The sequence below is a fragment of the Mercenaria mercenaria genome, chromosome 15, assembly GCF_021730395.1.
Source record: "Mercenaria mercenaria strain notata chromosome 15, MADL_Memer_1, whole genome shotgun sequence".
NCBI classification, from domain to species: Eukaryota; Metazoa; Mollusca; class Bivalvia; order Venerida; family Veneridae; genus Mercenaria; species Mercenaria mercenaria.
In genome coordinates this window covers 39,860,079-39,882,186 of record NC_069375.1, presented here as the reverse complement: position 1 = coordinate 39,882,186, position 22,108 = coordinate 39,860,079, and the positions used below count along the sequence as shown (strand labels likewise).

Below are 22,108 nucleotides of genomic sequence, written 5' to 3'. Positions count from 1 at the left end.
ACACCAAAACTTTTCTTTCCATCGTATGTACCTTTTCAACACATTTTGGTACGACGATCAAAACTCGGTCGTATTTTTGGTACCGAGTACCAATACGCATGCATAAGTACCACTTTGTGGTGTAACATAGCTGGTCTTTTCACTGAACAATAATATGGACTATCTCTATCGATGGTATTGAAAACATAGATAATGGCGTGTTAAATTTGAAGAAAAGAAGAATCATTAGAATGTCTTACGATTAAACTAATTTAGAAGCTATATGAGTATGGGCACTGGACAATATGCGCACCTAGATACCAGATATTGGTCATCCTCTGATTGCGATAAAATAGATGAAAAAAATTATTCAAAAATGAAATAATTCGAATCTCTCCCACCTCCCCCTCCCCCTCTCTCTCTCCCTCTCTCTCTCTCTCTCTCTCTCTTCACTTTAGAGGTGGGTGTTCTTTGTGGTAGGAGTGGGATTGGAAAACACATATAGGGGAAAATTCTAAAATCTATTAATTTTGTTCTTTATATGAAATAAAGCAAACAGATTGTTTGTGTTGGACTTCTTTTTTTTTTTACTGAAATTTGTCGTCAAACTGACATTAATACCTACTGAAATACTATCACAAACACATTTTTGAAAGATCTTGTAATTTATGTTTTTAAAGATATATACATGTAGGTTGCCAGCCTACACTAAACATGTTCATTATTCTTGTCTATTTGAGCAGAATGAAGTTTTTTTGCAACCTATCAAAATGTCTATATGCTTAAAAGCAGACGACCGAACTACTAATGTTATATGAACTTGTGGTCAAACTCTTCTACCTTTCTTAGAATGTTTTGTATATTTTCTGTATATGTACATTGTATATGTTGCCATAAAAAGGAAAGAATAAAATATGTTTAAATCAAATAAATCAAGCGGAGGAAAAACAGAAAACTATCATAAAAGATGTTACCCTAGTAGGGTTTTAAGGTAATATTTGTTAGGCCGGAGTATTAACCACTATAATGTCTTTACTGTACTGAAAATGATCTGTCACCGGTTCGGTTTGTCGATGGCCATTGTGAAATAACTTTAATGGCCTCTAAATACAAGAGACTGAAGGCTCGGATAATTTTTCGGCTGTTGGTGCGCCTGTGATATATTACAGACTCCGGTATATACCGGATTAACTAAATTTGAACGAAAATATCTTAAATGTATATATTTTGTAACCATGGTGATAATAACCCTAACCTTTAGTCAGTATATTATGCATATTATACACTAAATGCGTGCGGACATGCAAAAACATGAGTAATTTTGCCGTGCACTCCAATTGATAATATTTCCGCGCATGCGCAGAAACGGCTGCGCCAACTCTGCAATGAGAAACATTCATTTTTCAAGGTCTACTGTGAATATTTTTGAAATTTTTACTAACTACATCATTTTCGCGAAATGTTGCTCGGGTGGTCATTTTATCCCTCAGAAGTAGGAATCATTAAGAATTTCTTGAACTTCTCAGATAGCTTTTCGCTAAAGATTTTTTTCACTAATTTTTCACAAAAAACTGTATCTGATGGCTTGAATGTTAATGTACGGTTTGGGATAATAACTTCTCCCGTTGCCATTCAACATTTGTATATACTCGGACGTTACCATAGGTCCCTCAAGTTGACGTCATTACGTCACGATAACAGTTGACGTTGCTCATTAGTTACAACAGATCATCGAGGTGAAGTTGACAACGCTGAATTATTCCGTTTTTTTTTATCATGAAATAAAAAATGGATAAAGAAAACACTGGCTGTTTTTGCGTGGATTGTAAGCTTCAAGCAATCTTGCAATGAACGGGTAAGTCAAACACACGAACTCGTACATTTTACAATTAATTACATTAAAGAGATATTGAGAAAGAAATACAGCTTGAATGTGATGCCATAGAATTCAGATTTGGAATGGACTGGGAAAATCATTTGTAATGATATTTCTTTACACTTTCAAAGACATGTAAAAATACAGGCACTCGCTTAACTCTCATCATGCTAGACACGATTGATTCTGCCTTTGCCACCAGTGCAGATCATGATCAGCCTGCACATCCGTGCAGTCTGATCATGACCTGCACTGTTCACCATTCGGTCAGTATCTATTTGGTACGCACCCCTTTTAACAGTTAATGGTACTGTCAAAATTGGAAGATGGACAAGTTCATTGTAGAAATTCAGCAGGGGAAGGGTTAAGTCTGTGTAATTTTTGTAACCATAATCCCATGTGAACGCAATTTGAATTTTTGCTTTTTTCAGTGGGCAAGATGCAGAAATCGGCTCCGTCGTCGATTTTACGCTAGGAGAGGTCAGGCCATAGACCCATCAACATTTGTAAACGAGACTGGTACCAGGGATATGGTTATCTGTAAATCTCCTTACATGACGAAGAAAGTAATACCAGAAAGCATAGCTGCTCCAAAGACAACTGAAAACGGTATGTTTGTTTGTTTTTAATTCAAAAAGTGCGTTATACTTATGTTTGTTTATAACTGTTAATATATAAATAGTTTTTTTAAATGTTTGTTTGTTTTTAGCTCATCTGATTTTTTGAAAAAAAATGATGAGTTATTGTCATCACTTGAGCGGTTGTCGGCGTCGGCGTCGGTGTCGGCGTCGGCGTCGGCGTCTGCGTCGGCGTTGCCTGGTTAAGTTTTATGTTTAGGTCAGCTTTTCTCCTAAACTATCAAAGCTATTGCTTTGAAACTTGGAATACTTGTTCACCATCATAAGCTGACCCTGTATAGCAAGAAACATAACTCCATCTTGCTTTTTGTAAGATTTATGGCCCCTTTTGTACTTAGAAAATATCAGATTTCTTGGTTAAGTTTTATGTTTAGGTCAACTTTTCTCCCAAACTGTCAAAGCTATTGCTTTGAAACTTGGAATACTTGTTCACCATCATAAGCTGACCCTGTACAGCAAGAAACATAACTCCATCTTGCTTTTTGCAAGATTTATTGCCCCTTTTGGACTTAGAAAATCAGTTTTCTTGATTAAGTTTTATGTTTAGGTCAGCTTTTATCCTAAACTATCAAAGCTATTGCTTTAAAACTTGCAGCACTTGTTCACCATCATAAGTTGACCCTGTACAGCAAGAAACATAACTCCATCCTGCTTTTTGCAAGATTTATGGCCCCTTTTGGACTTAGAAAATATCAGATTTCTTGGTTAAGTTTTATGTTTAGGTCAACTTTTTCTCTTAAACTATCAAAGCTATTGCTTTGAAACTTGCAACACTTGTTCACCATCATAAGCTGACCCTGTACAGCAAGCAGCGTAACTCCATCCTGATTTTTGCAATAATTATTGCCCCTTTTGGACTTAGAAAATCATTTTCTTGGTTGAGTATTATGTTTAAGTCAACTTTTCTCATAAACTATCAAAGCTATTGCTTTAAAACTTTCAACAGTTTTTCACCATCATAAGTGGACACTGTACATCAAAAAACATAACTCTATCCTGCTTTTTGCAAGAATGATGGCCCTTTTTAGACTTAGAAAATCACGGGTAGGACAATATTTCTATCACACAAAAAAAATCAGATGAGCGTCAGCACCCGCAAGGCGGTGCTCTTGTTTTATTTGTTTTTAATTCAAAAAGGGCGTTATACTTTATATACCTGTTATAAATACTATTTCCTTTAAAAATGTTTGTTTGTTTGTTTTCTTGTTCGTTTTTAATTCAAAAAGTGCGTTATACTTTTATGTTTGTTAATAACTGTTAATATATAAATACTATTGCTTTTAAAAATGTTTATTTTGTAATATTGCCATCGTAATGGATACTCTCTTAATTATATCTTAAACTTCAGTATGATAAAACAGGGTCATTATATTAGTAGCTCGATCTGGGATGCTATATTCGGCTCGAGCGGAGTTTTGCCAGATCCGATCGAGCCAATATTAACCACAGCCGAATACAGCATCGAGCTACTGTTATAATAACCCTATTATATGTCCGAGCCTATCAACAAATATAGTCATCTGAATATTTAGTACTAATGTTTTAGGATATTTTTTCTTTCAAAGCGTTTTTGTATCTGAATTTCATTGAACATTTTTAATCCAGTTCTTTTTATTATTTCCAGTCACTGTCCGATCCACCTAATATATTATACATAACAAGGTTTTACGTGAATTGTGGCTTTATTTCGTTCCAGATATAAACTATACATATATATATATATATTTTCAAATACCTCTGATATGTTACTGTCCAGTATTGCCAATTTAATGTCTTAATTGAATTTACCCCACTGTCAGACAGTTTCACAGATTTTTTTTTTTAATTTAGAATTGTAATTAAATGTTTGCATAGAACTGTTGCCTTATGCAGACTAATGTATCATAAAGTTGTATAAAACCCCATAATGTCCAAAATGGCCAAACATTACAAGGGAAAACCGCCCCCACCCTCCCCACGAAACTGAAAATAAATGAAGGTATTTTTGAAAACTTAAAAAGAAAAAGTTACAACCTTCGGGGTTACAAATCAATTGTATTCTTTTATATTAATTTTCAAGAAAAATCAAAGAAAAACCTCGCTCGAAAAAAAAGTGAAATTAAACAGTAATATAGCGTACTATTACTTATTTGAGCCGCACCATGAGAAAATCAACATAGTGCAACTGCGACCAGCATGGATCCAGTGTAGCCTGTGCATCAGGGCAGTCTGCTCAGGATCCATGCTGTTTGCTAACGGTTTCTCTAATTGCTATAGGCTTTGAAAGCAAACAGCACGGATCCTGACCAGACTGCGCGGATGCGCATGCTGGTCTGGATCCAGGCTGGTCGCCAATGCACTATGTTGGTTTGCTCATGGTGCGGCTCATTTGATATTATTGTCATTTTGTCTACAGAATGTGTAGTGGACGTTGTTACTGCATCAGCTTCAGGAACTGTTTGAAAACATTGCTTAACCCTTACCCTGCTAAATTTCTATAATGAACTTATCCATCTTTCAATTTGGACAGTGACATTAACTGTTAAAAGGGTGCTTATCAAAAAGGCACTAACTGAATGGCGAACAGTGCAGATCATGATCAGACTGCAAGGCAGAATCACTTGCCGCCAGCAGGCTAACGGTTAAGACCATTTCATAATAAGTTGGTTATGATAAAAAGTATACAAGTATATCGCTTATAACCCACGTACCATATTTCTCATATCAGAGCTTACATGTTTCCTTAGCAATTGGAGACAACGTGTCCTGTATTATTAAAAAGGCTGCTGACACTTTGTGGATGGAGAGACAAGCATCGCTAGGCAACAAAAATGGCACTGTAGATAATTCTGCAGGCAATGTGTCTTTGTCCCCAAGTATCATCAGCCGTAAGTTTAACATTTAATAATATCTCTGAATTTAAATAATACATTAAAATTAAAAATGAAGATGTTTGATACTTGTATACTACTAGATTTGTATGAAGAAAAATGTAGTTCTGCAGTGGAACTATTGTTCGACAACTGGCGTTAAAACTTGCAATATTGAAAGACAAACCTTTGCAGTATAGCCCTTACCGATTATGATATTTTCGTCTGTAAAAATAACTGTTGCAAAGACATATGCAAATACATCTATACGAAAAATTACAGACATTTTGACAAATAGTTGTTTACAAAACCTTATATGTAACATCTCTTTAGTACCATAATTGAGCCGCGCCATGAGAAAACCAACATAGTGCATTTGCGACCAGCATGGATCCAGACCAGCCTGCGCATCCGCTACAAATAATTTGACATGTTAAAAAGTGAATTATGCTCTAACAAACTTTACATGGTGTAGGAAAAAAAAAACTCACATGACTGCAGGAGTTGCAATTTCTACCATATATTCATATAAAGATCTTCTATTCACATAAAAAATAGAGTGAAATCTTCAAAGTCTCGCGCCAACCAAATGAAATTTCGGGTATCAATCAAGACTCTTTATTTGCGCTATACTTCGTAAGCGTCTATGTCTTTGCTGCTGTATTCACAAGGAAACGGTCAAAAACGACCTTGCGGTATATTATCATTTCATCGTTTATCTAAGTGTTAACCACAATCTGACTCCTTAGTGGATTTGCCATAGATATATCATCATTTATAGCCTCAACTCCGTTTTAATGTTAACCGAAATTTGTTTCCAGTGCAGACGTCTTTGGAACTGTTGGCGGAGAAGTTGATGACGGCCGGCCTACTGCCTGGTTATAATGTAAGTATACAGCCAATATCAAGAAGGTTCACATTTTTACATAGCATTACTATAAGTACGTAAATTACTTTACACGGTTCAAATGCTTTGTTTTTTACTGGAATTGATTTCTATTCAAACTGAAGAATAATCCACCAAAATTGGCATAAATATCAATAAAACCTGTAAAAAAGACCCTTTGTAAGCAAAGAATGCAACCAAGAAGAATAATAGTAGGCTCGGTTTGATTGTGTCTGTTCATGAGAGGTAATGAAATGTGCAACACCTCTCACGCCCCCTTTTTGTAAACTATGTTACACTCGTCAGATACAACTTACTCAAGACCTTCTTTCCTTTATTTCAGTGCTGAAGAGAGGACGGAATACAAGTTTATCTATTTAGACCAAGCTGATTTCTTGTTAGTATTTTGCCGCATTTTCATCGTGATTATAAAATACTTTATAAGGTTCTGAATTTTATTGTTTGCAATAAAGTTCATAGAAACTTAAACAATGTTGTTTTTTTTTTCAAGTGTTTTCTTGTTTTTCTTCATGAAATTCATTCTTATAATACAGATAGAATATAGCTTTACTACAAGTAGGTAGGTGGAAAGCCTTTAGTATCATTGGGTAGCTTTCAAAAGTATTTTTCTTACTTAAACTATAGGAGAAAATACGCCTAGCTAGATCTGAGAAAGGTTATTCCGTCCAAGTCTAGAGAGAAATGTAATGATAGATGTTGTCTGGAAATAAAAAACAATCGGGTATTTTATATTCTTATATAACTCCTCTATAATAATAAAAACTACAAGAAGATCATTTGAAAGCATAGAACGCAACCAAACAAACTAATTCGGAACGCAACCAAGCAAAATAATAGCAGACTGGGGACGCAACCAAGACTGGGGACGCAACCAAGCAAAATAGTAGCAGACTCTTTGACCGAGTCTGTTCACGAGAGGTGGAATATCAAAACAGTATAGGCAGCTAAACCTAGGATTGTTTTCTCGAAATCTGAGAAGCTAGAGACCAAGTGCCAATATTTTGACAAACATGGGAGACGATCTTACTCTGATGCTACAAACAAAGTTTCATGAATATCCACTAAGCAATTCATGAGAAGAAATCATTTTAAATTTTTTTTTTCTATTTTTTAGCCTTGGCCGTCCCAGAAGGGGCCATATGCTCCATCTGAAAAACTTGGGAGAGGACCATATAACGGTGTTACAAACCAAGTTTGATGAAGACCCATTTACCTTGCCCTACATTAAGCGGTTCATGAAAATAAATCTATTTTAAACTCTAGTGGCACCCTCATAAGGGACGAACGAGGCACACGTTTGAGAGAGGGCCTTACAATTATACTACAGTACTGATTAAGTTTGATGAAGATCCCTCAAGCGGTTCAAAGAAGCCGATTATCTCAATTTGAATATAATTTATAGAGGACATCAAAATGTTCGTAGAGATCAAGTTTGATGGAAATCCATCGTGTGGTTTTTGAGAAGTTTTTTTCAAAGGTATTTCTATTTTTAGCTCAAGTGGCCATTACAAGGGGCCGAAATTTTGGAGGACTTTAAAATATTACATACCAGGCGGTTCATGAAAATTTTTTTTTAAATGTAGTATTTCTGTTTTAACTTTTTGCAGTCCCTAAAAGGGGCCAAGAACCTCTATTTCAATAAAGTTTAGAAAGGACCTTATGATTATGCTACAGACCAATTGTGATGGAAATTCCTCATGTGGTTTATGAAAAGAAGTTGTGAAAAAGGTATTTTGATTTTTATCTCTTGTGGCCACTACATGGGTCTGAGTGTTCCTATTTAAACAAATGTTTGAGAGAACTTTATAATGACACTACAGACCGAGCGGTTCATTAGAAGAAGTTGTTTAAATGTATTTCTATCTTTATTTCTTGCAACCCTAAAGGGGACCAAGCAGCTTTATAAATATGCTACAGACCAAGTTTGATGAAAATACATGAAGTGATTCATGAAAAGAAGTTGTTGAAAGGTATTTCTTATTTTAGCTATGGAGGACCTTAAAGGGACCCGAGTGTCTGAACAAAATTGACAGTGGACCTTATAATGATGCTACAGACCAAGTTTGATGAAGATCCGTTAAGCAGTTTATGAGTTGTTTAAAGTTATTTCTACTTTTGCTCTACTTATAAGGGGCAAATTAAGCTCCCCCATTTATCAACATTTCAGAGAGGACCTAATAATAATACTACATACAAAGTTTGATGAAGATCAAGTGGTTCTTGAGAAGTCTGTCAAAGTTATTTCTATTTTTAGCTCTAGCGTCCCCATTTAAACAAATTTGGGAAAAGATTAGATAACTGCTAAGACCAAGTCTGATGAAGAGCAATCAAGCAGTTCATGAGAAGAAGTCATTTATAGATTTTTCTTTTTTTATTTCTAGTGGCCCCTAAAAGCGGCCGAATGCCTCCTTTTGAGTAAAATTTGGAGAGGACTTCAAAATGATCCTACAGACCATGTTTGATGAATATCCATCAAGTGGTTCACGAGAAGAAGTTGTTTAACCCTTACCCTGCTAAATTTCTATAACGAACTTGTCCATCTTTCAATTTGGACAGTATCATTAACTGCTAAAAGAGGTGCTTACCAAAAAAGATACTGACTGAATGGTGAACAGTGTAGATCAAGATCAGACTGCACGTATGTCGCAAAGGCAGAATCACTTGCCGCCAGCAGGCTAAGGGTTAAAGGTACCTCTATTTCCAGTGCCCTAATTTAATTAAACTTTGGAGAGGACCTTGCAATGATGATACAATTCAAGTTTGATGAAGATCCATCAAGCGGTCCATGAGTATTAGTTGTTTTAAAATATTTATAATTTTAGCTATAGTGGCCCCTAAAAGGGACAAAATGCCTCCATTTGAAAACAAGTGCTGTCGGAGGACAGCAACGCTCGACTATTCAACAGCCTTGTCAATTGAATGAATATAAAAGTCGAGAAAGGTGCGCAATTTTGTAAAAATACAAAACAGTTATGGAACCTGTAGAATGCATGTCAGCTCATTACAGTAGTTCCAATCCATTCCGCTTAAATATAAAACTAAACCAAAAATTGCCAAGTCAAAAAGGGGCATAATTTTGTCACTATGCACTTACTAAGAATTTTTATTAAATACTACAAGCATTCTAACAATGAAATTATTTTAGAAATAATTACTTTTCTTGTGATTTTATGGATCCTATGAGGGTTGAGAAGTAATATATCAGTGAATAAATTAGTCCAGAATAACCTTAAATTCAACTTAAGGTATATAACTGCTGTCACATTTCCTCAAGTCTATATCTATGTGTAAATGCACATTATTACTTGAAATATGTTTTAATCAGACCAATAGTAGTGTTCAGCAAAAAAGCCGAAGTTTATTAACTAGAAGATGCTTTTGTAGAAAAGCGCACGTCTCCCCCAATGCATAGTCGAAATAGGCAAGAAGTCAATAGGGGACAGGAGCGAAAGTCAAAGAGCCACTGATGGTTGGCTGCAAAAGGGATCATCTACTTGGCATGTCCAATCATCCCACTAAGTTTCAACATTCTGGGCCTTGTGGTTCTCAAGTTATGAATTGGAAACGGTTTTCCATGTTCAGGCCCCTGTGACCTTGACCTTTGACCGATTGACCCCAAAATCAATAGGGGTCATCTACTCTGCATGTCCAATCATCCTATGAAGTTCAAGTGGTTCTCAAGTTACTGATCAGAAACGGTTTTCCATGTTCAGGCCCCTCTGACATTGACCTTTGATCTAGTAACCCCAAAATCAATACGGGTCATCTAAAGCCCTAAACCATATCATCCTACGAAGTTTGAAGGTTCTTGGTCAAACGGTTCTCAAGTTATTGATCAGAAACCATTTTCCATGTTCTGGTCCCTGTGACCTTGACCTTTGTTTAAGTGACCAAAAATCAATAGGGGTGATCTACTCTACATGTCCAATCATCCTATGAAATTTCAATATTCTGGGTCAAGTTGTTCTCAAGTTACTGATCAGAAGCGGTTTTCAATGTTCAGGCCCCTGTGACCTTGAACTTTGATCTAGTAACCCCAAAAATCATCTACTCTGTAAGCCCTACACCCTATGAAGTTTGAAGGTTATAGGTCAAATGGTTCTCCAGTTACTGATCGAAAATGAAGTGTGATGGACGGATGGCCCCTATGACCTTGACCTTTGATGGAGTGACCCCAAAACCGATAGGGGTCATCTATGCTGTAAGTCCTATCACCCTATGAAGTTTGAAGGTTCTAGGTCAAATGGTTCTCAAATTACTGACTGGAAATGGATTTCCATGTTCTGGCCACTCTGACCTTGACCTTTAATAGTGACCCCAAAATCAATAGGGGTTATCTACTCTGCATGTCCAATTATCCTATGAAGTTTCAACATTCTGGATCAAGTGGCTCTCAAGTTATTGATCGGAAATGGTTTTCCATGTTCAGGCCCCTGTGACCTTGACCTTTGATGTAGTGACCCCAAAACAATAGGGGTCGTCTACTCCATAAGCCTATGAAGTTCGAAGGTTCTAGGTCAAATGGTTCTCTAGTTAATGATCGGAAATGAAGTGTGATGGACAGACAGACTGACAGGGCAGTGGGGAGACATAATAATGATGCAGTGGACATTGTGTATATAATTACAAATTTACAAATTAGGTCTTGCTACAAGGATTGTTGAGTGCGAGTATAAACTAAATTGGGTTTTACTAATTAATGTGGGCAGTAAGTGAAATGGTAAAATCTGGTCAACCAAAATGTAGTTTTTTAAGGTTCTAAGTTTGATATTGAAGGTGATGGTCATATGTAGGTCAAGGTCATCTATGTAAAGTCAATTTGTAGTTATTGCCACAAGGTTTAATGAAGAAAATGTGATTATTAACTAAATTGGGTCATCTATGCAGGCTGTAGGACCATACAATGCTATTTTATAAGGTTTTAAGTTTGAAGCTGAAGGTCATATGAGGTTCAAGGTCATCTGTATATAGGTCAATTTGCAGGTCTTGCCACAAGGATTGTTGAGTGGGAGTATGAACTAAATCGGGTCATTAATGTGGGCTGTAGACAAAATGGTAAAATCTGGATTGTACAGACGCACTGAAGGTTCAATCGCTATATGGCCAGGGGCATAAAAATTGTGAGAGAAATACTTATCAGCAAATAGCAATACACAAATGGCAAATGGAAATTAACACATGACAATTAGCAATTGAAACATGCATGTCTCAGCTTGCAATCTGCAAGTAGCTATTTGCAACTGCCAAATGACCATACACACAATCAAATAAAACAAAAGAAAATTCTTTTACAAAAAATTTATTCGTGTAAAAACATCATTAAATGCATCATTAACTGCAACAAAAACCTAATTAAAATGTAGGTACTGCCAAATATAAAGTTGCATAATCTTAAACAAAACTGCAACAATCCTTGTACAAAATAAATCACATACATTTTAGGCTAATCTTAAGAATCTTATTTAAATAAATCCGCTTTGTTACTGGATAAACATGGTGTTTATTCTATTGTATACATGAAAATGAAATGCCTGGGTTTGACAAAAAAAAAGAAAAATCAGGCCAATTAACAAACTGATTATCGTTTAAAATACTTGTTTACCTTTGATCAGTAACTTAAAATATATAAAACATCATTTTGACATGAAATGTACTGAAATAAATATTACAACCATAATTAACATGTTCTCAAGTTGAAAATAGCGGTCAAATAAACAGGCCAGTATCATATATCCAGTCTGGCTAAAATGTGACACTAACCATGGCTGTAGTATAGTCTCTGTATGTAATATCTATGCAATAAAAGATCATTTATGGAATCTAGGACACTAAAATATCTCGATAAATGGCAGGAAATGGCACAGCAGTAACTGAGGTTGAGTACTGTAAAGTATATTTTTTGCAAGGCTTTTATTTTCGCGAATGAACCTTTTCGCGAATTCATCTGTATTGCTAAATTTCAGTCTAAATACTAGAGCTGCTTTTGAGAAAAGTGCATGTCTCAAACAACTGCCTAATCATTTGAATAGTAAGTCTGTCTTTATATAATGTTTACTCAGAAAATATACCTTTAATAGTTTTGGAGTAAGTTTTGGAGTGAATGGCCTTTCATTATGTATCTTAGAGTCCACCATGCACCAAGACCTGTATCACTGGCATCGGTATTTTCGGTAATTCAAGGGCCATAATTCCGAAGTGCCTGGGCCTATTTGGCAAGTTATCAAACTTGGCCGAGGACTCATTAGCAAACACATTTTGTTCAAGTTTGGTGAAGATCGGATGAGAAATGTTCGACTTAGAGCGCGGACAAGATTTGTGACAGACTGACAGACGGACACACACAAAGACAGGAGTAAATCAATACGTCTTCCACCACAGTGGTGTGGGAGACATAATTGGCCAAGAAGGCCAATGTTGTGAATCCTGAATTAAAAAATTCGCATCAGAAAACGTGGAAAAAAACTAGTCGCAAAATATTAGACTTTTACAGTAAATTTTCCAGTATCACTTGCACTGAACAGCCTTAAAGCAAATGAGTATGTGCTTATGAAGATACTGTGTTTTAACCAGCAGTAAGTGGCTGCTACAGAAACCAGAAATTGTGATTAACCCTTACCCTGCTCAATTTTTATAATGAACTAGTCCGTCTTTCATTTTAGACAATACCATTAACTGTTAAAAGGCGTGCTTATCAAAAATATACTGACAGAAAGGCGAACAGTTGCAGACCGTGATCAGACTACAAGGATGTGCAGGCTGATCTTGGTCTACACTGGTCACAAAGGCGGAACAGATCATGTCCAGCATGATAAGGGTTAAAGCCATTTATTTACACATTCTAGTGTTATATTTTCCACAACTGATCTGTAATCGTCACACTCTGATGTTACTTGATGTACAGAATTTTAAAGTATCTGCACTGCCATGGTGAAGTCCAACCCAAGACAAAATGCATCACCCCTTGAATAGTCAGTCAGACATAGGGATGACATTTTTTTTTAACTCTATCTCTCAGAAACAGACTAAATCAAACCGCTTAGTTGCATCCTATCCTTTTACTGAAGACAAGACCAGTGCCAATTTTTAATTTTCAAATGTTTTTTTTTTAAATCTTAATGTTTCAAACAAAGACAATGTGTATTATAAATGTAAGAACATCAATCATGTAATACATTAACCTTTAGCCTGTTGGTGGCAAGTGATTCTGCCTTTGCAAACAGTGCAGACCAAGATCAGTCATCCATGCAGTCTGATCATGGTCTGCACTGTTCGCTATTCAGTCAGTATCTTTTTGGTAAGCACCCCCCTGTTTTTTTTTAATAGTAAATGGTACAAAGGAAAAATCAATCATGTTCAGCATGATAAGGCTTAATGGATAAAACAGGTATTGAGTAACTTGGTATAATATACAAATTAGCAAGACAAAAATTTGAAAATCCCTGGCTACTGGTTATATGTTTAGACTAGAGAAACTATAAAGATTAACATAATAATTGCATAAAACAATGTAAAAATGAAAAAAATCTGTTTCAGAGCATTACGGAAATAAAAACAGTACAAAGTGTCATTAAGAACTCAATTTTAGCTACAAAATTGAAAATATGCCATTTTCAAGTCGTACATACCTTGAGAAAATTTTATTTATCAAATTCATGCAAAATTTGAAAGAATTTCATGAAAATGTATTCAAAACATGCATCAATCTAGCAGAAATTATGCATGACATTATAATTTATAGCAGAATATATTGTTCAAATCCAAATGCATCTATCTGGCAGAAATAATACATAATTAATGGGAAAAACTGCTCCGAATAACAATGCAAATCTTCAAATAGAAGAAAAACTGCCATGACAGCAAGGATTTTCATGAAAGGATAAGATCTCTCTATATTCCGTGCAGATGTAACAGTCACGCGAACGGTTGGCAAGGGCAAAAATTTATATGATATGACAATGTATCGGTTGAAATGGCAGCTGTTAGTAGAAGTGGTAAAACCCATTGAAATTCATCTTTAAAATCTTTTTATTTAAATATGCTATTGTTAAAAACAGAAAAGTTTAAAAGGTGCTTGTGAGGGATTGTGGGTAAGTAATAAAGTCAATATTGCTCAAAGGTAAATCTATTAATTTTTATCCTTTCATCAAAGTCCTTGACGACAGTATTTACTGTGTATTAGTAGTGACATGAACTATTTTCTTAATAACAAATAAACAAACATTTCTTTTTTACATGGACTATTTCTTGAACAAAAATTGATAAAATAAACCCAGTAATTTTACAGAAACTATTTGAGCTGCGCCATGAGAAAACCAACATAGTGGCTTTGCGACCAGCATGGATCCAGACCAGCCTGCGCATTCGCGCAGTCTGGTCAGGATCCATACTGTTCGCTTTCAAAGCCTATTGCAATTAGAGAAACTGTTAGCGAACAGCATGGATCCTGACCAGACTGTGCGGATGCGCAGGCTGGTCTGGATCCATGCTGGTCGCAAAGCCACCATGTTGGTTTTCTCATGGCACGGCTCATATTCTTGAACACAAAAAGACAAAATAAAAGGCAACCATTTTTTATTTTCAGGATTTTTTTTTCACTAATACAAATTGACAAAAGGTATCTTACACAATTCCAACACTAGATTTTCTACAAGATACCTATAGACCAAGTTTCACCTTAATATATCAATCCAAACTGATATACCCTGAGCAAAGTTGTTTCTATTTTTGGGGCAGAAAACCTAGATATGTACTCGATGGTAACATTTCACATTCAATTGAAAAACCTGCTTAAAAAGTTAGTTTTCTTGGATAATGTTCATGAACATGTATAAATGAACAGCAACAATTTTTTAAAACTAAGATGTATAAAACATATTTAAACAAGAGCTGTCACAGGAGACAGCGCGCTTGACTATTTCGATGCTGGATAGTTTAACGGGGCACATCTGAGGAAGCTGGAGCTGTCACTGGAGTATTTAATGACTCCAATTGTGGATGAAGATATTGCACAATAGCTTGAGTCTGTGTCAAAAATATTGAGTTATAAGAGATATTAAGTGTATCAAAACACTAAATAAGTATAGTTCTAAGCAAAAAGGGGGCATAATTCATAAAATATTGGTGCAAGAGTTATACACCTTGTGTCATATGATGTGGAACAACTAGTTTGAATCAAATCCATTTAGTAATTACTAAGGTTAGAGAAAATGCATCAAAACTAACCTTAAATTCTAAGTAAAAGAGGGGATAATTCATGAAAAATTGGTGCCAGAGTTATGCACCTTGTGTCATATGATGTGGGTGGTAAGGTGGAACAATAGTTTAAGTTTGAATCAAATCCATTTAGTAATAACTAAGATAGAGTGAAATGCACCAAAACTTTAACCTGAAATTCTAAGTAAAAAGGGGAGATAATTCATGAAATATTGGTGCAAGAGTTATGGCTCTTGTGTCATATGATGTGTATAATGATGTTGAACAACTATTTTAAGTTTGAATCAAATCCATTTAGTAATAACTGAGATTGAGTGAAAGTGCATCTAAACTTGAACCTGAAATTCTAAGTAAAGGTGGGGGATATTTCATTAAATATTGGTACCAGAGTTATGGACCTTGTGTTATATGATGTGGGAGATGATGTGGAACAACTACTTTCAGTTTGAATCAAATCCATTTAGTAATAATTAAGATAGAATGAAAGTGCATCAAAACTTTAACCTGAAATTCTAAGTAAAAAGGGGGGATAATTCATGAAATATTAGTGTGAGAGTTATGGCCCTTGTGCCATATGATGTGGGTGATGATGAGGAATAACTATTTTAAGTTTGAAACAAATCCATCAAGTAATTACAGAGATAAGGAGAAACAAGAGCTGTCACTATGGTGACATATGCCCCCGCAGCGCCTTGACCTTTGACCTGGTGACCCCAAAGGAAGTAGAGGTCATGTACTCAATAAGTACTATCAGCTAGTGAAGCTTGAAGGTCCTGGGTGCAGTGGTTCACTAGTAAAGTGCCTTCATGCAAAAAGTTAACGTTGTGACGAACGAACGAACGGATGGACAGTTGAAAACTAATATGCCTCCCTTCGTGGGCATAAAACGGGAGTGTAAAAAAACTTTAACCAAGGTGGGGACGCGGAAGGACGCCGATGCCAACCCCGGGTTGAGTAGGATACTCTCCATATACTTTGTACAGTCGAGCTAAAAAACAAGTAAGAATTTTACAACTGTTTATTATCATGAATATACAGCAACAAATAAAGAACATTTCTAAATGCATGTTAACAAAGCAAAGAGATCTGATTCGGTTATATATAAAACAACAACAAGAGTGCCAGACTGTCACAAAATACGCCCGTCATCGAACTTGGCCTAATTCAAGGGGCATAATCCAAGAGTGCCTGAGGAGATTTGGGTGGTTATCGTACTTGGCCGAGATATTATGCCCACAAACATTGTCAGCAAGTTTGGTGAAGATCGGATGAAAACTGTTCGACTTAGAGTGCGGACAAGGCTAAATTCGCAGTTTTTCGAGTAATTCAAGGGCCATAATCCAAGAGTGCCTGGGGCGATTTGGCTGGTTATCGAACTTGGCTGAGATATTATGCCCACAAACATTGTAAGCAAGTTTGGTGAAGATCCGATGAAAACTGTTCGACTTAGAGAGCGGAAATGCTTTGGACGCCGACCGCCCGCCTGCTGCCACGGGTGTTCACATAATACGCCCCGCTGTTTCAGAGACGGGTGTATAAAAAAATAATTGATAATATCTTCAAACAGAACCTATATCACATGCATAACAGGTTTCATGGACATACAGCCTGTCAACATAATTTACAAGTCATCAATAACCACCATATTTGGGATCAGAGATATGGTCTTGCACTGATGAAATCTTCTTGCCGTCTCGACGTACAAGAAATCTTTTAGTAATACTGTTTTGACATAACGACTTTTTCCAGAACTTTGCTCTACTGACTCAAAATACTTGTAATATAGAGAAGGCAAACTCTTGTGTCATGTTATTTCCTTTCATGGGTTAAAAAGATATGTAGTGTACATAACATTCTGCCTACCTCACCTTTGACCTCACTTCAAGACCTTGACCTTGAAGTGACATTACTGAACACTGTGTTTTGCATGTCTGCCAAGTTATTGAAAACACTTCAAAGGGATAAAAAGATATGGAGTAGACAAGTAATACTGCCTATCTGACCTTTCAGTTCATTGTGTGACCTTGACCTTAAACTGAAAAGACTGAAATTTGCTTTCTGACAAGTTTTTTGAAAATCCTAGGGGCTTAAAAAGTATGGAAAGGACATGAAAAACATGTACTGCCTATCCGACTTCTGATCTCACTTCACAACCTTGACCTTCAACAAATTGTCAGAAAGTTGTCTTCTCGACGCTATCTCATTACGACAAATATTTGTGAGAAAATACTTTAAAATCCTCCAAGGGGTGAAATGATACAGAGTAGACATAAAATACTGCCTACTTGATCTCACCAGGGTTCGAATTTAAGCTCGCATACTCGCAAAATGCGAGTGCAAATTTCAAACTGCGAGGTGAGATTTCAGACATCAGCATTTTTTTGCGAGTGAAAATTTTTGGCCGAATAATGTGCATTTCTAACGGTCATCTCTATCTTACACTGTTTTTTCTTTAACAACTCGCGGTCATTGCAGCGCATTGTCATTTGCAGAACGAATTTCAGAGCACTCTTTCATCTTTCGTCGTAAACGGAAGTTTACACTCGATACATGTCCCGTGCGCATGTCTTTTCAACTGCTGACAAGTACCTGCGCCAATTTTGATGAAGTTTACCGCATCCGGTGGGTTTTTTGGTAATCTATAATAAGTTACTATTTATATAGCGCAAATACGATTGGCTGGACTCGTCACATGGATGTTTGTGTTAATGTTCTAATACAGTGACAAGTCGCGGAAAATGCAAGTTGTTTTTTCATTTAGCAAGTTAAAAAAAAAAACACTTGCGAAAAAATGCAAATAGAAAATCTGGCTAAATTTGAACCCTGCTCACTGTAACACCTTGATGTTGAACCCCCATGACTGAAGGTTGCATTCAGCATATCATCTCATAATGTCAAGCTTTCGTGCAAAGTGATTTTAAAATCTGAAGAAAAAAAAAACAACAGAGCAGACAATTTTTTGTAACCGATGGACAGATGATCAAACCAAAAACAGTATGTCTCTCCACCAAATCTTGAGGGAGACATAATTATTAAAATACTCTTCAGATTTATTGAATGGTTTACTACAAACTTAACCATTCTCCCTTAAACATGAAAACTTTATATCACATGTCAATGACTGAGAATTATCAATGAGAATTCAATATCCTCCAAAACATTGTATGAACTCCTATCACAACTCAGATACTGTTTTTTGGGATATAACTCAATTTGCCTATTCCTTGTTCAGTAATCAAACTTAGGGAGTAACACCTGTAAGACTCGGAGCAAAAAATTACCCAAATTTTTTAACATTTTAGCCATATCAGTCAGGTGATAAAGAAATGATGAAGATCATGAGCTATGGTCAAAATAATATACAAGAGGGCCATGATGGCCCTATATCACTCACCTGAGTACCATTGCTCTTAATGATAAGATCAAATTTTGACATATATCACATAGGCATACACACTGAATATCATCAGGATAAATATTTTCTTGTAACAGTCCCTTTTTCGATCACATACTAGTCAGGGCCAATCTCCATAGCAAGTTTGAGGGTCCTAGGCTCAAATGCTGCATTTTTGTACAAGCATGACTATTCCTTACCCTGGAAGACTTAAATAACATTTAAAACCAATCTCATTAGATGCTGCTGAGGTATATTCATTTACATAAAAAGTAAAGGGAGGTAATTTGTCATAAATTCAGTCAAAAGTTATCTACCCTGATTGTCCGAGTTCATCTGATGGCATATATGACATATCAAATCAGTATCTTCATTGATTACTGAGATACACCCATTTTAATTTGAAACAAAGGCAGGTAATTTGACACAAAATCAGCCCAAACTTATCTACCCTGATTGTCTCAGTCCGACTAGTGACAATAATGAAATTACAAATGAGTCCTATAAATACTTACTGGGATAAATCCATTTTTATTAAAATCAGGGGAGGTAATCATGCATTCATGTAGAAGATACAGAGTACAAGCCTTTACAACAATATATTAGAAAAGGAAGTAAAAGTAGAAATTTCTTACCATGGAAGACATAAATAACGTTTCAAACCAATCTCATTAGAAGCTGCTAGGTATTTTCATTTACATAAAAAATAAAGGGAGGTAATTTGTCATAAACTAAAGTCAATATGTATCTTCACTGATTGTCCAAGTCCATCTGATGGCATAAATGAAATTTCAGATCAGTATCTTCATTAGTTATGGAGATATACCCATTTTAATTTGAAATAAAGGGAGGTAATTTGACATAAAATAAGTCCATAGTTATCTACCCTGATTGTCTGAGTCCAACTAATAACAATAATGAAATTTTAAATGAGTCCTATAAGTACTTACTGATATAAATCCATTTTGATTAAAATCAGGGGAGGTAATCAGATATAAAATAACTCCAGAACCTATGACTGAATCTGACAGATTCATCATGGAATCCAAGATTTATTGTTGTTGAAGATATGTTGCAAGTTTGTATCAAATCAAACCATAAATGAAGTCTCTATATGGCTGCAAAAGCCAAAATAGCAAATTTTGGACATTTAATGGGCCATAACTCTGGAACCCATGATGGGATCTGGCCAGTTTTCGAAAGGAACCGAGATATTATGCCAATACAAGTTGTGTGCAAGTTTGATTAAGGTTGATTGCAAAATGTTGTCTCTATCGTGTTCACAAGCAAAAAATAACAAATTTTGGCCCTTTAAGGGGCCATAACTCTGGAACCCATGATAGGATCTGACCAGTTTTTGAAAGGAACCGAGATATTATGCCCATACAAGTTGTGTGCAAGTTTGATTAAAATCAAATACGAACTGTGGTCTCTATCGTGTTCACAAGGAAATTGTGGACGGGCGACGTACGAAGGGCGATCACAAAAGCTCTCCCTGTCACTATGTGACTGGTGAGCTAAAAATCAAGGTGACTTTTTGCTCTGAGTCTGGAATTAATACCTTAAATTTGGTTTATTTTGGTATGGTACAATTTTGGATGGTTTTATCAGTAACTATAATGGTACAAATTTGGCTTCTGTAATATTTGCCATTTCACACTTTTCACTATTTTTATCTTGTCTAGTTTTGGTATATTCAATTTTCACCTTTCAACCGGGATGGCGAAGAAAGCCAATCAATTAACATGTCCAAAATATCCAGAAGTATAGTAAAAGAGCATTGCAATAATATCCCTTGAAAAAATTCTAAACAATTGCATGTTCCCTGAGTGGTGAATCGTTTATAAACCTGTCAAAATGAAACCTTGACAAGTCGATTGTTTGGTACTCTGAATAAAACACAAGTTCATAAATGGCCCTTCCTATCGCAAGAGCCTGTTGCACACCGTGTCCTGACATGCCGTTAGCAAACACCAAGTTCCGATGGTAAGGATGAGGTCCGATAACAAGGTTCTGGTCAATTACATTGTAGTCATAGTAACCTGCCCACGCTGATTTCAGCTGAAACAACAGAAATTAAACTGATTTTTCATCAAGAGGTGAAAAAAAAATCAAGGTTGCAAGGTAATAAAGATGTATTTGAGCCGTGCCATGAGAAAACCAACATAGTGCATTTGCGACCAGCATGGATCCAGACCAGCCTGCTTTCAAAGCCCATTGGAATTAGAGAAACTGTTAGTGAACAGCATGGATCCTGACCAGACTGCGCAGATGCGCAGGCACGCAGGCGTGTCTGGATCCATGCTGGTCGCAAATGCATTATGTTGGTTTTTTCATGGCGCGGCTCATTTATTTTAAGACATATATAAAACTCTGATTTTGAGTACAAGCTTCAAACTGATCATTCTTAAACTGGTCTCAAATGTTCTTACAAAATGTGAGCTCAAGCTTTGCTTTAAACAAGCAAATACAGTGTATTTATATCCCCAACTGAATAAGTTGTTTTGTGAATGAGGGAACTATTTTTTGAAAGATATTTTAATTTTCAGATACAAATGTATACACAAGTTATGTACTAAAGGAAAACAAACGAAAGGAAAATGCTTTTACTGGGTCAGGGGGACTTATACTACATGTGAGCAAAGGTCATGTGCTAATTACTCATTATGTGAGGTTTGGTGATTGAAATCAACACTTTTCGAATAATAAGCATTTTCAGTTTGTTTTTGTACTTAATCAAGGGAGAAAACTCTGCTTCAACTGGGTCAAGGGGGATAATACAATATGTGAGCAAAGATCATGTGCTAATTAGTAATTATGTGAGGGCTGGTGATTCTAGCAAAAATACATTTTGAATTATAAGCATTTTAATTTTTTTCAAATAAATCAATGGAAAAAAAAACATGCTTTTACTGGGTCAAGGGGGATAATACTATATGTGAGCAAAGGACATGAGCTAATTAAAAATTACTTTTTTTAACTATAAGCATTTTCAATTTTGGGTGGATGCATGGATGGACAAAGCCAAAGCAAAAATATCCCTCCGCCTTTGGCGCGAGATGTTTAGACTGATCTCAAACATTTTTCCAAATTGAAACTGACCAATCCTTGACTGGTTACACTTACAAGAGCTGTCCGTAAGACAGCGCGCTCCACTATTCGGGGATTTGACAGTAAAATGAATATATGTCTGAATAAGAGACCTCCACTATAAGTAAAAAAACTTAAGTGTAAAAGGGGCAAAATTTGGTC

The 22,108-nt window shown here is 35.9% G+C and overlaps 1 protein-coding gene across 2 annotated transcripts in view; it reads right to left on the bottom strand.

Moving 5' to 3' along the window:
- Positions 1-11,532: 11,532 nt before the first annotated feature.
- Positions 11,533-22,108, bottom strand: part of LOC123551810 (FAD-dependent oxidoreductase domain-containing protein 1-like) — a 41,284-nt gene continuing 30,708 nt past the window's right edge. For both annotated transcript variants that reach the window (XM_045341015.2, XM_045341023.2), the window contains exon 11: positions 11,533-20,917. In XM_045341015.2, coding sequence (XP_045196950.2) covers positions 20,663-20,917 — 255 coding nt within the window. In that variant the 3' untranslated portion in view covers positions 11,533-20,662. The remainder of the gene's footprint in view (positions 20,918-22,108) is intronic.